The sequence below is a fragment of the Aphelocoma coerulescens genome, assembly GCF_041296385.1.
Source record: "Aphelocoma coerulescens isolate FSJ_1873_10779 chromosome Z unlocalized genomic scaffold, UR_Acoe_1.0 ChrZ, whole genome shotgun sequence".
In the NCBI taxonomy this organism is placed as follows: Eukaryota; Metazoa; Chordata; class Aves; order Passeriformes; family Corvidae; genus Aphelocoma; species Aphelocoma coerulescens.
The window spans coordinates 38,074,945-38,088,942 of NW_027184085.1; the positions used below are offsets into that span (position 1 = coordinate 38,074,945).

Below are 13,998 nucleotides of genomic sequence, written 5' to 3' on the forward strand. Positions count from 1 at the left end.
CTCCATTACTCACTATATGCCACTTTTACCACACAAAGGCTAAAACACATCTTCGTAGCTTGCTATGTCTCTACTCACAATGAGAAAGAAAACTCTAAGCCATGGCTGCTCATAAAAATTCAATTATCTTGGAATGGTTTTTGGGTATTCACTTTGCAAGAAGCCTTACAAAATAGAATAGTCAAATGAAGGATGTCATCAGTTTCTCAATGGTACCTACTTCCTCTGAAACTGCTGTTTGCAGTCAGCCAGCACACTGATGTATAAGGGAGTTCCTTCTTCTCCCACAGTAAACAGATCTGTATTTTGGCACGGTGCAGTGAGCCTTTAAACCCTGTTTTAAAACAGGCAGGCTTCTCATGAGCTTGTTCTGATTTTATTCCAATGCAAATAATTTCAAACTATCTTTTTTTTCTCAACCACTTCCACAGTTAGCAAGTAATCATTAGAGAGCTGATACTTCTGATTAGTTCACAGCTGTCTCTGTACACAGAGTCACCATAACTTATTCATGACTTAGGGAGCAACTGTTTTGAATTGCAAGGATGGAAACTTTCATTTTGTCTCTATAAGTAAAGAAGAATAAATGGCACTTAAGTAGCCAATCTGCAAACATCTTATAGTCTTTGTGATAGCATATTTTATGCATTATAATTTGTAGTATTTTCAAGAACACTCATTGCTGACAGAGAAATTGCTTTGCTTATCATAATGCCTAAGGGACTAATCTACCACAAGAACAAAACATAAGAGATTTCTACCATTTCTTTTTATCTACCCCTCACGAAAACAGGACCAACCAGTCTGATATCCAGTTGTTCCACCCAAAGTCAGCAAAAGTAAGGATGATTCCACATACAAGAATTTAAATTTGCATTTTAAATAGATCCCAAGATAGAAACATAATTCACAGTAGAGCAAATTCTTCACAAAAATTCACCCGCTCACATAGAAAATAACTGGTACTTCAGAAAACTAAGACTGAAGCCAAAACTCCCAACTTTGCTGACTTTACTTTTTAAAATCCAGTTAGATGGTTTGATTTAACAAGCTGGTTTAATCTGTGCTACCTTAAGAAAGAAGTAAGATTGCAAGCCTTTAAATAGTTGCCTGATGCTTAACCGCCTTCCAGAGATAATTTCACAAATTTCTAAAATGCTTGCTGAAACAAGTTCACACGAAAATAACAAACACAACTTTTCAACCTGATATCTTCTGCATACTACTCTGGTTTGTCCTAGCTACGTGTTGGAGGATTGTTGCAGGATGACATACATCTTATGACAAATTCATGGCTTCTTACACAGTATTATAAATTGCTTCTTTAATTCCCTCATTAGAAATAATTTTATGGTCTGCTAATATGTGCATAAAATCATTAAATTAATTAAATTTTCAATTAAATTTAATAGGTACTTTATATATGAACATATTTAACACTAACTAAAAACTTAGATTTAAAAAGTTATTTATTAAATTTGAAGTTACTTTGTGCTGATCAATACTGACTCCATTGATTTTTCAGGACATCAACTGACATATCCATACTAGAGATCCATTTTATTTATCTTCTTACTAAGAGAAAGACTTTTTTCACAAATCTCAAATAGCTTGATGTTAAGAGGTGACTACAGTTTTAAATTTACCTTTTTTCAGATGATGTTTTTACTTTGTTCATATCGGAAATATGATTCTTCAAATCACCATCTCTGATAACCTGTAAGATATTAAACAACTGCATATTATCAACATCTTTTGTTCTTTAAAGGCTGCCACCATACTGAATGTCCCTGCACTTGAAATGCTAAATAAGTTCATTCACACTGATTGTATTTCTCCACACTGTCACAAGCTCTTCTCCCTTCACACTATTCGATCCAGCTTTTAAAATAAACTATTGCATTCTAAGTATGGAGTATGATTCTGCATTATAATTCAGGCCTACCAAAGTTCAGAAAGTCCGATTACAATAAAATAGAAACTTCTACAAGTCATTTACTAGACATTATTTTCCTGTCAATGACAGAATTATATCAAGTAAAGCTTTTGCTGAAGCCAGTAAATACACTTTTTAAACCTACTTGACAATACTGTGAGATGCCACAACATACTGATTTCTGACTGCCATTTTATGTAATTTACAGAGTAACTAAGACTAAAGGCACAGTGAGAAACATGGAGTATTTGGTGTTCTTATTTAAGCAAGACCTGAATACATTCCTTGGACAGAAACTGTATCGTGCCAAGGACTCAATTTTCCTATCCATTTAAGGACATAGTGTCCTCAGGGCACACGGCTTCCTCAAATGGTGCCTCCAAGCAATTAAGGTTGCAGTCTACAGGACCATTAACTGAACACCAGTACTTCCATCTGAGATCTACTATGAAGGACACACAAATACTCCCACTGTGAAAAAACCTGTCCTCCAAGAGCACAATGGCTAGTATAAAGGTAGAAGACAAAGAAAAGGGGAAAATGGATGTTCAAAGATATGGGTGCTGAGAATGGGTAAGATAAAGCACCTCTTCTCTTGTGAAATGCAGGCAAGAAATTCAGCCAACTACACACACACAGCTGCTCGCCATCCCCTTCTTCCCAAAGAAATGTGTAAAACCTCTCAAAAATCCTTACTGTTCAGCATGTAAAAATAATCAGGTTTTTATTGCTGGTAAATTCAACTCCACAACTGCTAAAAGCCTAAAGCAGATGAAGTATGAAGCAAGCTTATATTTCCATATTTACCTGAAAGCAGACTCTTTTCCCAGCAGCCAGGAAGAAACTGTTTAACTTTTCACAAGAATTCCAGCTTGACTCAAGTTAACAGGTGTCCCAGGTTTGTCCAAGTACCCTTCAAGTGTAAACAATCTTGAAATCCTTTAAAGAAAATAAATAGTTACAAGAGAAGAGCTGTGTTCACCACATTACTGACAATTTAATGAGCTATAAAGTCTAGATTATTCCAGCCAGGTTGCAGGTCTTACTGGGTGGAAACTAGACCCTTGGATTCAAGTAGCCAAGTGCTGTTTTGCTTGCACTGAAAGTATGACCTGCTGCCACGCAGATGATGAACAGTCTGCCAGTGCCAATAGTGTCTACATATTATTGTGTACTGAACTGCTGTACAAGTGGAGCCAGCTACTGAGCTGAACCATCTTGAGACTGCAAGGTCTTTGTTTGTCTAAATTCACCACAAAGTATTTCCGTAAGCACTAAAGTGTTCACTGATGCTCCAGGTCAAGAGGAAAAGTCAAGTAAAAAAGAAAAAGCACAAGAACAAAAGAAAAAAAAACCCAACCAAAAACAACCAAAAAACCCCCAACAAAACCAACAACCAATGAGAAGAAGCAGGGAAAAAAGGAAAAGAGAAATGCACACAGCAGCTATCCAGAGGGTTGTGGTGGAACATCTATGCATACTAAAGTAAAACAAAAAATTCTCTTTAACATTTTAGTAGGCAATGCAAAAATACAACTTCCAAAATAATTTAAAACTTTTAATAGTATAATAATATAGACTATTATTATATATAAAATAGTAGAATAAACACTTGATAGAAAGCTAAAGGCAAAGGTGAATGAATTTACACATATTTTAAACAATACCACTTGCCTTCCAGTGGTAGCAGAGCAGACTTAAAAATAACCTAAGTTCTGCTTGTAAAGGACCAACAACAACTGAATGAAAGCACCTCAAGTTGGAGGGAAGCAGAGGAGAGCAAGAAGTGTTGACTAAGTAAAACTCCAAGTCAATAAAAGCTGAATTCTCTGCAATCTCCCTCTGCCTTTTCACCTTGCCTGCAAAATGTTATCCATCCTCCCATCTAAACAGGGGAAAAAGGCAGTCTTCACAGGATCAAAAAGCTGCACTGTAATAAATGCTGTAATAATGCTATCAACAGTACAATAAATTAAATGGCCTGCATGAAGTTACATGTAATTTTCACATTTTCCTTTCTCTTCAGAAAAGCATGTTTACCTCACTCCTAGGTGAATTCTTTGTCACTGAGCCACTGAGCCACCTTCTCTGTGGATCCAGCTTTTCAATACCATATAAATTTCACACTTACTGACAAAAGGGAAGAGGATACCCCTTACAGTATTTCCCTTTCTATGAAATTTTGGCATTTGCCAAAATGTAAGAATCACATGGAACCCATGGAACTCCTAGTTCTTGGATAAATACTCTAACCACAAAACTACTCTAACAAATGGCAAGGATCATCACAAAGCAATTTTCTTTTGCTCAAAACAATGGCTAAAGAAATGAACTTACGCTGTTTCATTCAGACCTCATATTCAGATGAGTCTATTAGTAATGGCTGGGAGTGCCTACAGAGGACTTGTATGAACTCCATCCTCCTGAATACTAGGTTATATATATATACATAGTAGAAGAACACCAAGATGCTCAGCCTCTGCAAGGCAGCAATAATTCTGGTCAGACATTGTAACAGGCTTCAGAGGAGATTTTACTGACACAAGTTCTGGGGTCCCAATGTAAGAAGGATGTGGACTCGCTGAAGAAAGTCCAGAACAGGGCAATAAAAATGACTGGAGTGATGGAACAATTCTCCTATACAAAGGAAGGCTGAAAGAGTTGGGACTGTTCGCCCTTGAGAAGGCTCTGGGGGGACCTTAGAGCAGCCTCCCAGCACTAGAGAGGGCCTACAAGAAGGCTGGAGAGGGGCTTTTTACAAGGGCATGTAGTGATGGGACAAGAGGCAATACAATTGCTTTAAACTGAAAGAAGGAAGGCTTAGGCTAGACACTAGGAAGAAAAAGCACAGTCACCATTACAGCACATTAGTGCTGAGCACTTCTGTTGTCATTTTGATAACATCATACTTGAAAGAAATTCTCATAAATTAAACACACAATAATGTCACACCTGAGGCTCAAAAATTTATTTTAAGCAACAGCACCTCTACTTTCATGTTAGCTTTTTCTTCCTCATTGAAACCAGCAGAAACTCTTAACTCTCAAAACCATGGACAGTTTTCATGCTAAAATCCTGCTATTAAACTTTCTCTTAGGGAAAACAAGGATAATCTCTCTGTTACTGAAGCTGAAGGACATTCTCAGTTTACATAAACAGAATTCACATGTTCAACTGACCAAAATACTTTAACACAAAACATGGCAGTCTTGGAAGGATAAATGTAATTCAAAAAAAATTTTAAGTATCGTTGCATTTTCTTTACTTAAAAACCTCTCAACCCCCAAAAAAACAGCAAGACCAAACTACCACACACAAGAAAACCCACCAAATAATAATAAAAACCACAAAACCCCTACAACAACAACAAAAAATCCCACAACCAGAATATAGACTACTTCGAAGAGCCAGAGATGTCAGAAATTTTCCATAGCTAATACCAGGATTTTCCTGCAAAGTACTTTGTAACTACATTTCAAAAAACACAGTTCTCTCCAAGTGAAACCAGAAAAATCAAAACCACATATGGATATACAAAGTTTATCAATACAACTGCATCTGTTCTACTTGCAGTATATTCTATTTTCTTACTCCTTAAGAAAGTAAGTTTCTGGAAAATAAAAGCTATTATATAGAAAGGCATGTTTTTGAGTCTGTTCAGTATTTATTAAAACATAGCATCTTATTTTCATAAATAGATGAGTTGCTAAAACCACATATCAAGCTATACTCATCAAGAGAAAAATCAAAATTTAAGTTTTTTATGTCTATTTACCACAATAGGTCTGCAAAACCTGTAAGATTGTTCATCTATACATATATATATACTTTTATATGTGTATATATATTTTTTTTTTCCATGTTTTGCTTTGTATCCAAAGCTCAGTGCATCCCAAAATATTTTCAAAGCCAAAGCTCGGACTTCACTTTTGATTATTATGGAGCTATTGATTTGAAAGGTGAAAAAAAGTAACTATTAGCAAGTCTGCAGCAAATAAGTCATTATTTTGATGTGTAGTCATTTATCAGAGAGTGCAAGCAAGTAGCTGAGCAAAATCTTTGTTAAATGGTACAGTACCAGAAAAAAAGGCAAATTAGTATGCAAAAAAGGAAAGGAATACAAAATCCCAGGTGACAGAATAGTGTTGAAACGCAAAAACCTAAAAATTAAATAAAGAAACCATAGGTACGAACTGAGAAACATGTAATTATTAAAAAGGTCACAAATGCTAGGCATAAAAAAACCTACACTGAAACCCTGAAGGGGTATGCTTCCAAAAGCACTTTTACCTCTCACAGAAGTACATGTGAGTTCCCCCAGTTTGGTGCAGATTAAATTACACACAAATGCACCTTTCATAGTATGTCATTTCATACATCCCAAAGCCCCAGAAGCTGTTCATAGGTCAAAATATTCTTTTTGAAAGTGCTTGTAAGTCCATTTAAACAAAAACCAGATAAAAATACTTCTGCATTCTTTGTCCTCTAGGCAATCTTAATTCCAACATACCACTTGTGGTTTACGTTTTTAAACACAGAAGTAAATTGTTTCCTAGAACAGACTATTTACCTACATGAATTTACACTTGTAGGAATAAGCTCTGTGTTAAAAATTTAGGATAACCAGCAACATGTGGCAACAAGAGTCATGGTCTCTGTACCAAAAGCAACGTACCCAAAGAACTTTTAGAAAGCAGGTAAACACTGTGAAAACCAGCATTCTAAATATGGCAAAACCACACAAATAGCACACACCATGAGCAGTATGTTACTTAACACTACACAAAAGAATTACTCACCAGGACAGCAGAATCCTCTCCCTTTGACAGCAGTAAGAACTGGCCACTGCTATTAATACAGTGGTGCAATCTCCCCCATCTCATTCTCTTGCACCATAAGGAGACCTGTCCACTTGCAAAAGTCTCAGCAATTATACCATAGGTAGCTCCTCTGGCTATTTAATTCTTTACTCTTTCATACCTAACATATAGTTTTCCAGTTCAGTGTCTCAAGTCACAACTTGCACAACTATCTTTTTGAAAAAATGGTTGTTTGTGGGTTGTTTTTTGTTTTTTTTTTTTTTAAGAATGCAGTTCTATTTTAGAGCCACACAAACTAGCAAAGTTATTGCATGTGAACAATTTCCTTAATAAAAACATGAGACCTAATGTTAGGTAAAAAAAATCTCACAAGCTGCTTAGAGATGTCAGAGTTATTTGTACAAACTGCTTTATATCCTGAAAGCTCAATCCACAGAACAATCCATAAAAGTTTTGGTTATCTATACACCATCCTAAAAATCTGGGGAAATCCTTCAAGCTTCAAAGTTAAGTTTCAAGTTGGCAAACACTACATTGTACTCAATCACAATCCAGTAAACAGAACCATATACATAAAGAATTATAACTAATGTGGTAGTGAGAATTTGTTTCCTGAAGTTGACTATTCCTAGTCCAGTTCCTGAACCTTTACAAGCATTGGAAAACAAAGACTTCCCACTCCATGCTGAATCTTACTTTGTAGACATTTAATACGAATTTAAGTCCTAGTCTATAGCCCAGAGAGTCAATTACCAGGACCAGCTGGTTTTTAATTAAATTGTAAAATAGGATGGAATGGCATTGAGTGCACACAGAACAGTTATCTACTCCTAAGATCTTAAAATGCAGCAGCACAAAAAGCTTTTAGTGCTATCAAAATACTGTAATATACCTAAAACTACCTTAGAAGTATTTATTCCATGAGAAAAGGTTTGTTCAAGATAGTAGAAAAACTAGAGATACTTTTCTTCCAGATATAATTTTAAGATTTTATGTGGAAATGGCAGAAAATAATCCGTTATCTAATGACTATCCAACTCCTTTAAGCAGAAAAAAATTATCTGAAGTTTTTGGTGGAAGACAGTCTAATTTGTAAACCTAAAACAAAATGAAAAGGCTAACAACCTTCACTAGTCAAAGAAAAAATACTTCTGAAAATCAGTTACTGCCTTTCCCTCGTGCCATTTGCTATAAATATTTACAGTAGGGAACAAAAGAAGTCAGCTGATAGGTTACCCATTGCTGCATTATAGCAAAGGGACAACTTTTTGACGCGACTAGATAAATTGCAGCATATAATCAGATATTCAAAATGACATGTATAAAGCTTCACAGAAGACTGAGGCACCAAAGTCCTTTACAGCAGGTTGCCAACTATGTCATGCAGCCATTACCACCAATCCACTTGACTGTAAAAACAAAGTAGCCAAAAAAAAAAAAAAGCTAAGCAAGCAAGCAAGAAAAGCATTTGCCAGGGAAAGGAGCAAAACAAAACAGCAGTACTTTATTTCTTGCCTGAAAAGAAGCTCCTAGAAAGTTACTGGCATTGCAAGCATAGGGTTACTTCAAGATATGACAAACTTGCTGTCATCGAGGTCACATAGTATCACGTTCAAAGCTTAAGTGATTTAAGCTGACAGAAATACTGCAAAAGTCAGCTACTTCTTGCCCGGCCGGCATAACTCTTTCATCAGGTGTAAGGTGAATGGCACAGGGAGGGAGAAGGAAGCAATAAAAATAGCCAGAACGAAAAGGACTAACATAGCAGAAACTAAGCATTTCCCTACCAAGAACTGAACAAGAACCGGAAAACTAGTAACTTTTGCCAGCTCTTGGAAAAACTTAATACAGTGGCAAATGTCAGAGGTGCTTTCTAGCACCTAACCCAGTGATTGATGCTTTGGGTTACACTGTCTCCATGGTTAAGGTCAGCCTGTAAAAAATCAACTCAAAGACCGGAACTTCCCAGTTCACTAACTGAGTTAAGGCAAACCCTCAATCCTGGTTGTAACCCAGATTAAAAAAAAAAAAAAAAAAAAAAAAAAAAAAAAAAGAAAAAACCCCAAAAACATGGCTGATGTTGCATATTTATCTCTCAAATATACTCTAAACCCTTAACCTCACTGGTGTGCAGAAACACAATCATAACAACCCATAATACTCTCAGCAATTGTTCTCACTTTCAAAATTTTAACTTTTACCATTTAGTTTATGAATTACACTTGGAACAACTAAAACATTACCTACCTCCAGTATGCAAACCCTCGGACACCCTGTTTCACAGAAATTTTAAGTTTTATAAAGAATGTAGAGGAAGCTCTTATGTACTTCATAATACACTAAATGTTTTAGGGTGACATTTTCAGGGCTGTTGCCTCTGCAGCTGTTGCAAAAGAAAGGAAGGATGTTTGGGTGCTCCCTCCTCCCCCCTGCTTCCAGTCTTTCTACGGTTAACTGCATTTCCAAATGAAAACCATGCTGAATCATCCATGTATCCAGGACACACACTGGAGAGTTCATAATCTTCTTGATGCTTAGCACAGGATATTGGACAGTTAAGCTGTGGATAGTGGGCAGGGCCTGAAAACACACCCAGAGATACACTACTGCTACAAATCTCTCCTAAGCATCCACACAAGCAGCTGCCTTGTTCAGCACTCTCACACTCACTCCGAGAAACCTGACTTCTCCTCTAAGTTGTTTAAGGAGTTTCACCACTTCAATTACTGCAGTTATACTCCAGAGCTAGTGCAACTTGATTAGCACTCTGTGGTTTTGGACATTAGCAATTCATATCACAGGAGCAATCTCCTAAGAGCAAGCAGCTCACAGATAATGGAATTCAAGGAGATGTTTCAAATAACCTACCGAGAGCCAAAAAACAGGTGATCCCCAGCTATGTCTAGCAGAATATCACCATGAATTTTAAAGACTGCGAAGTTTCTAATCATGAGACACACTGCTGACAAGCTGTTGAGTGACAAGCTGAATGTCTTTCCTAAACTAAAACCTAAACACAAGGTGAAATAGAAAACTCCTTCTGTAAGTCAAAAGGACTTCAGAGAGCCCTTCTCCTTTTTTTCTTTACATTTAACTTCTCACAACTAATTTCAGGGAAGTTCCTCCCAGCAGCAGTAAGACAAGTAATAAAAATCTTCTGTCAAGACAACTGAATATTTTTCAAGCTCAAAAGCTTCAATATGGAAAATAATCTGTGAACTTCTCGAACATGAAAACTAAAATATGAGCACTGCCACCTCCAACACCTGAACTGAAAGTTAAGCTTGAGATCAGGTGTCTCTTCACACAAACATATATCAGGTGTCACTTCACACACCAAGATTACTCTCCGGTTTGAGATAATTTCCACTTTTTGAAAAAAGATAAAGACAGAATCTTTCTTTTTATGAAACTAAAATAAAAAGTATTTTGCTTAATTTATACTGGCACAAAAAATAATCACAGAAGTGAACTGAAACATCAGAAACTATGTGTTAAAATTATCTTGACAGGAGACTATCTTGTCATTGCCCAGCCCAAGAAATAAAAAGATATTTCAACACAGACTTGCACTCACAATGCACAACATGAGGTATAATTTCCAGAAAAACTCTTTGGTCATAAGTATGATATCAATGAAGGATTAACCAAAAGGTGGGGCAATCCCATGAGCAACATCCAGTCACCCAGCATTACACAAAATACACACTGAAAACTACCCGCAAAACAGAGAAGCCTTTTCATGAAATGTAACCTATAGAGGTAGTGCACACACATGTTTCTTCAAAGGAACATCATTCATGGGAATACACTCATTGGGGAGCTAATTTCCTAATGCTGGAAAAACAAATACACAAAAATCAACATTCACACCACAAGGCTATACGGAAGTTTCATGGTGTTTTTTACACTATACAGGTACAAAGGAATTCACTTTCTGCCTATACATACTAGAGAAAGCTTACTGCTCTAAGTATCCATAACAGCTCGGCCAGCTGAGGATTTCTAAACATCTCACAAACCTAGGTGCCTGAAAACAGTTTACACTGAAGAAAAACACCACCCCACCCCGACGTGAAACCTATTTCTCAGACCTCCTCTGTCGAGCATTTGAACCGATACCTACAAAGAAAGACTTGCTGTGCTAGATTTCCACTACTGCAAGAGAAGGCAGGAAAAAGAAAAAAAAAGAGAAAGAAAAAAAAAAGAAAAATAAAAACCAAACCCCAAATGTTAACAAACTCCTACCCACGGAGCGTTAAGTCAAACAGACGTTGGGCAGGCCAAGTCGCATGGCACATGAGACAAATGTTATCCCAATCGCCGTATTTTCCACCCAGTGCCCACAGTGGGTTACCCTTCCATCGGGGCAGGGGGGAAAAAGCCGCAGCGCTGGTGGGCCGGCAGGGCCAGGGCTCACCCGCAGCCTTTGGCGCTGCGGGGCCGCGCAGCAGAGCGGGAAGGGCGCACAGAGCGCAGGGATAAGCTCGGCCCGCGGCCGGCGCGGGGCTCCGTACGGCCGGCGCGGGGCTCCGTGCCCCCGGCGGCTCCACCCCGTGCCGCGGGCAGACCCGATGGCGGCCGGGCCCGCAAACCAGGCACCGCTCCTACCGTAGGGCCTGCGACCATCTCCCGGGGGCGGGAGCGCGCAGGGTGCGGCTCCCGCAGAGATCCGCCGTGCCCGAGCGGCCCCGCACGCATCCACCGGTCCGCGGCAGCGACGCGCCCGACAGCCCCGAAGGGCCCGGCACGGCGGAACCCCGCCCCGCCCCCGTCCCGGCCGCGGCCCTGCCCCCGCTGCGGCCCGCTCCGCGCTGCCCAAGGCGATGCCCGCCCGCGGGGCTTCGCCTTCGTGGCAGGCGGGGAGTCCGCACTCACCCCGCGGCCCTCAGGCAGGGGCGCTGGGCGACGGCGGCGGCTCCGCGCTGCGCCCCCGCTGTGCTCATGCGGCGGCGGCAGGACCTGCCCGCACCGCAGCGCGTCACCGGCCCCGCCGCGCCCCGCCCGCGCGCAAGCGCCGCCATCGCCGCGGGGAGCGCGGGGCCCGGCCCGTCCGGCCGTGCGAACCGCACGGGGGGAGCGGCAGCTGCACGGGGCGTGCGAATCCCCTGAGCCAGCCGCTCACCCCTTAGCAGCCCACACCTGTGTGAAATATGCAAGTGTCTAATGGGGAGGGGAGAGAGGAAGCAAGAGGATGTAGCCAGGCTTTTCTCGGTGGTTCGGAAGCAGTAGGACAAGAGGCAATGGGCAGAAATGGGCACAGGAAGTTCCACCTGAACACGAGGAAGAACTTCTTCACCGCGCGGGTGAGCAAGCACTGGCACAGGTCGCCCAGAGAGGTTGTGGAGTCCCCCTCACTGGAGATACTCAACACCTGTCTGGACACGGTCCTGTGCCATGTGCTCTGGGATGACCCTGCCGGAGCTGGAAGGTTGGACCAGATGACCCGCTGTGGTCCCTTCCAACCTGAGGGAGTCTGTGTTTCTGCAATACCTTCGTGGGGCGCTTCCCCCCAGCCCAACCTTCACAAACAGTTTGTTGTGGCAGGTAAGTACCTGAACCCAAAGGATCCTACTGCCCAGGGCACTGAGGTACCACAGAAGCAGGTAAGAAGACTCACAGTGATTCATTAGTTAAAGACTTTGTATACCCCCTCCTCCCCCCCGCCCCCTCAGAATCTTTGCAAAAGAAAAGTAATACCTCATACACTTCACAAAACATGTTATGGCAAATTAATCTCCATTTGCCTAGCACCTGGTTTTGAACATTGCATCAGTATCGCTGATGACTTCTAGGAGCGGGTAATTTAACCTCGTTCTCTGACATTTGTTAAGTCAGAACAACCAGGAACAGTACTTCCTTTATCATGAAATTCCTCAAATGAAGAAACTGCTAAGAATCTGTGGCCAAATCTTTATACTGAGTTTACAAAACTTACATGGGAAAATCAGCCCTTTATTGAAGGCCAGCAAACTCAAATAAAGGTCAAATCCTACATACACCAATAATAAAGGCACAATCCCTACTAGAAATATGCACAGTTAATTTCCCAATAACATTGTGTATCCAGGGAGTTACCCATTCTAATTCTTGTTCAGTAAAAAGCAGATTTCAGATCCTTTAAATCTACACTTTTATTCGTCTTCCCTTTCAAAGTAAAGATACCTGGCTACAGCACTTGCTCCTGTCCTACACACATCATTCAATATACTCACAAAGGCAAGAGCAAAGATAGCCAAGACTTTTCTGCTTTCTAGGAGGTAGCTGTGCATTTGGTGTGACAGTTTGCGATGCTTCCATAGGGCTGATTCACCTGAAGAATGGTTTACTGTTACTGTTTGTTAGTAACTCGGGTTACAGTGTTAGAAAGGTAAGTTCTGCTTATCATCCTGCAGCGGTACACAGACGATCTGCACAGCGAGCATACACATCCATACCTTATGGACAGAGAACAAAGCTGCTTTACTGGCAAGTCAGCAGAAACCATGCAAGTGAGGAGCAGTGAACTAATAGATGAGAGATCCTGGTCCTCCTACCTCCTATTTATGCATAACTGCTTATATACTTTTTCTTAAATCCTCATCCCACCATGTTAACAAAAATGGATAGTCAGATGTCCATTTATTCAGTGATTCACATGGTCTTTCTCCAGCAAATAATTCAACATTAATTATGCTTCCTAGAGCTTGTAAACCCATGCATGGGCTATGATCACAAAACAGACGTGTATTGGGAAGGAGATTCATCCCTCTCTTAAAAGTTTCTCCAGTTATCTAGCATGAATGAGAAGAGCATGTTATTAGAATGCAGAACTTTACCAGTGCACTGGAAACAGGTAGGAACAGTCTCACTTGTTCCATAACACTGGTCACATTGGGGAATTATTAAGACAATACTTAAAACAGAATTCAGTACAGCTACAAGCTGTCTGTGATTCTATTAATGGAATTATTTAAAATGCATAGCTCTGTCTAAAGCAAAGCAGAAGACATGGAATCAACTCAAGTATGACTCAGGCAAAGACGAAAATAGTATCAGGCAGGCTCTGGCAAGTAAAGGACAAATAAAGGGGGTGTAGATAAAAATCTCTCACATTTTTTGAAGTCAGAGTCAGTTTACTAAAGTAAGGTATAAAAATAATGTTTTAAAATGGCTCTGTATGTGCCCTGGCACATGACAAAAATAAATCAGTTAAAAATATAAGAATTCTCTACTGAAGAAAGGGGACCCAGCAGTAGCTCC

At 40.0% G+C, this 13,998-nt stretch overlaps 1 protein-coding gene across 3 annotated transcripts in view; it reads right to left on the bottom strand.

Moving 5' to 3' along the window:
• The window catches only part of AGTPBP1 (ATP/GTP binding carboxypeptidase 1), a 61,766-nt gene extending 50,063 nt beyond the window's left edge, over positions 1-11,703 (bottom strand). Inside the window, exons 1-3 of one of the 3 annotated variants that reach the window (XM_069000842.1) lie at positions 11,635-11,703; positions 2,744-2,875; positions 1,647-1,717 (exon numbers count right to left, since the gene is read on the bottom strand). In XM_069000842.1, the coding sequence (XP_068856943.1) occupies positions 1,647-1,678 (32 nt within the window). In that variant the 5' untranslated portion in view covers positions 1,679-1,717; positions 2,744-2,875; positions 11,635-11,703. Of the gene's footprint in view, positions 1-1,646; positions 1,718-2,743; positions 2,876-11,004; positions 11,054-11,367; positions 11,474-11,634 lie in introns of those variants that run through there. The other 2 variants (XM_069000843.1, XM_069000844.1) reach the window with 2 other exon arrangements.
• Between the last annotated feature and the right edge of the window lie 2,295 nt (positions 11,704-13,998).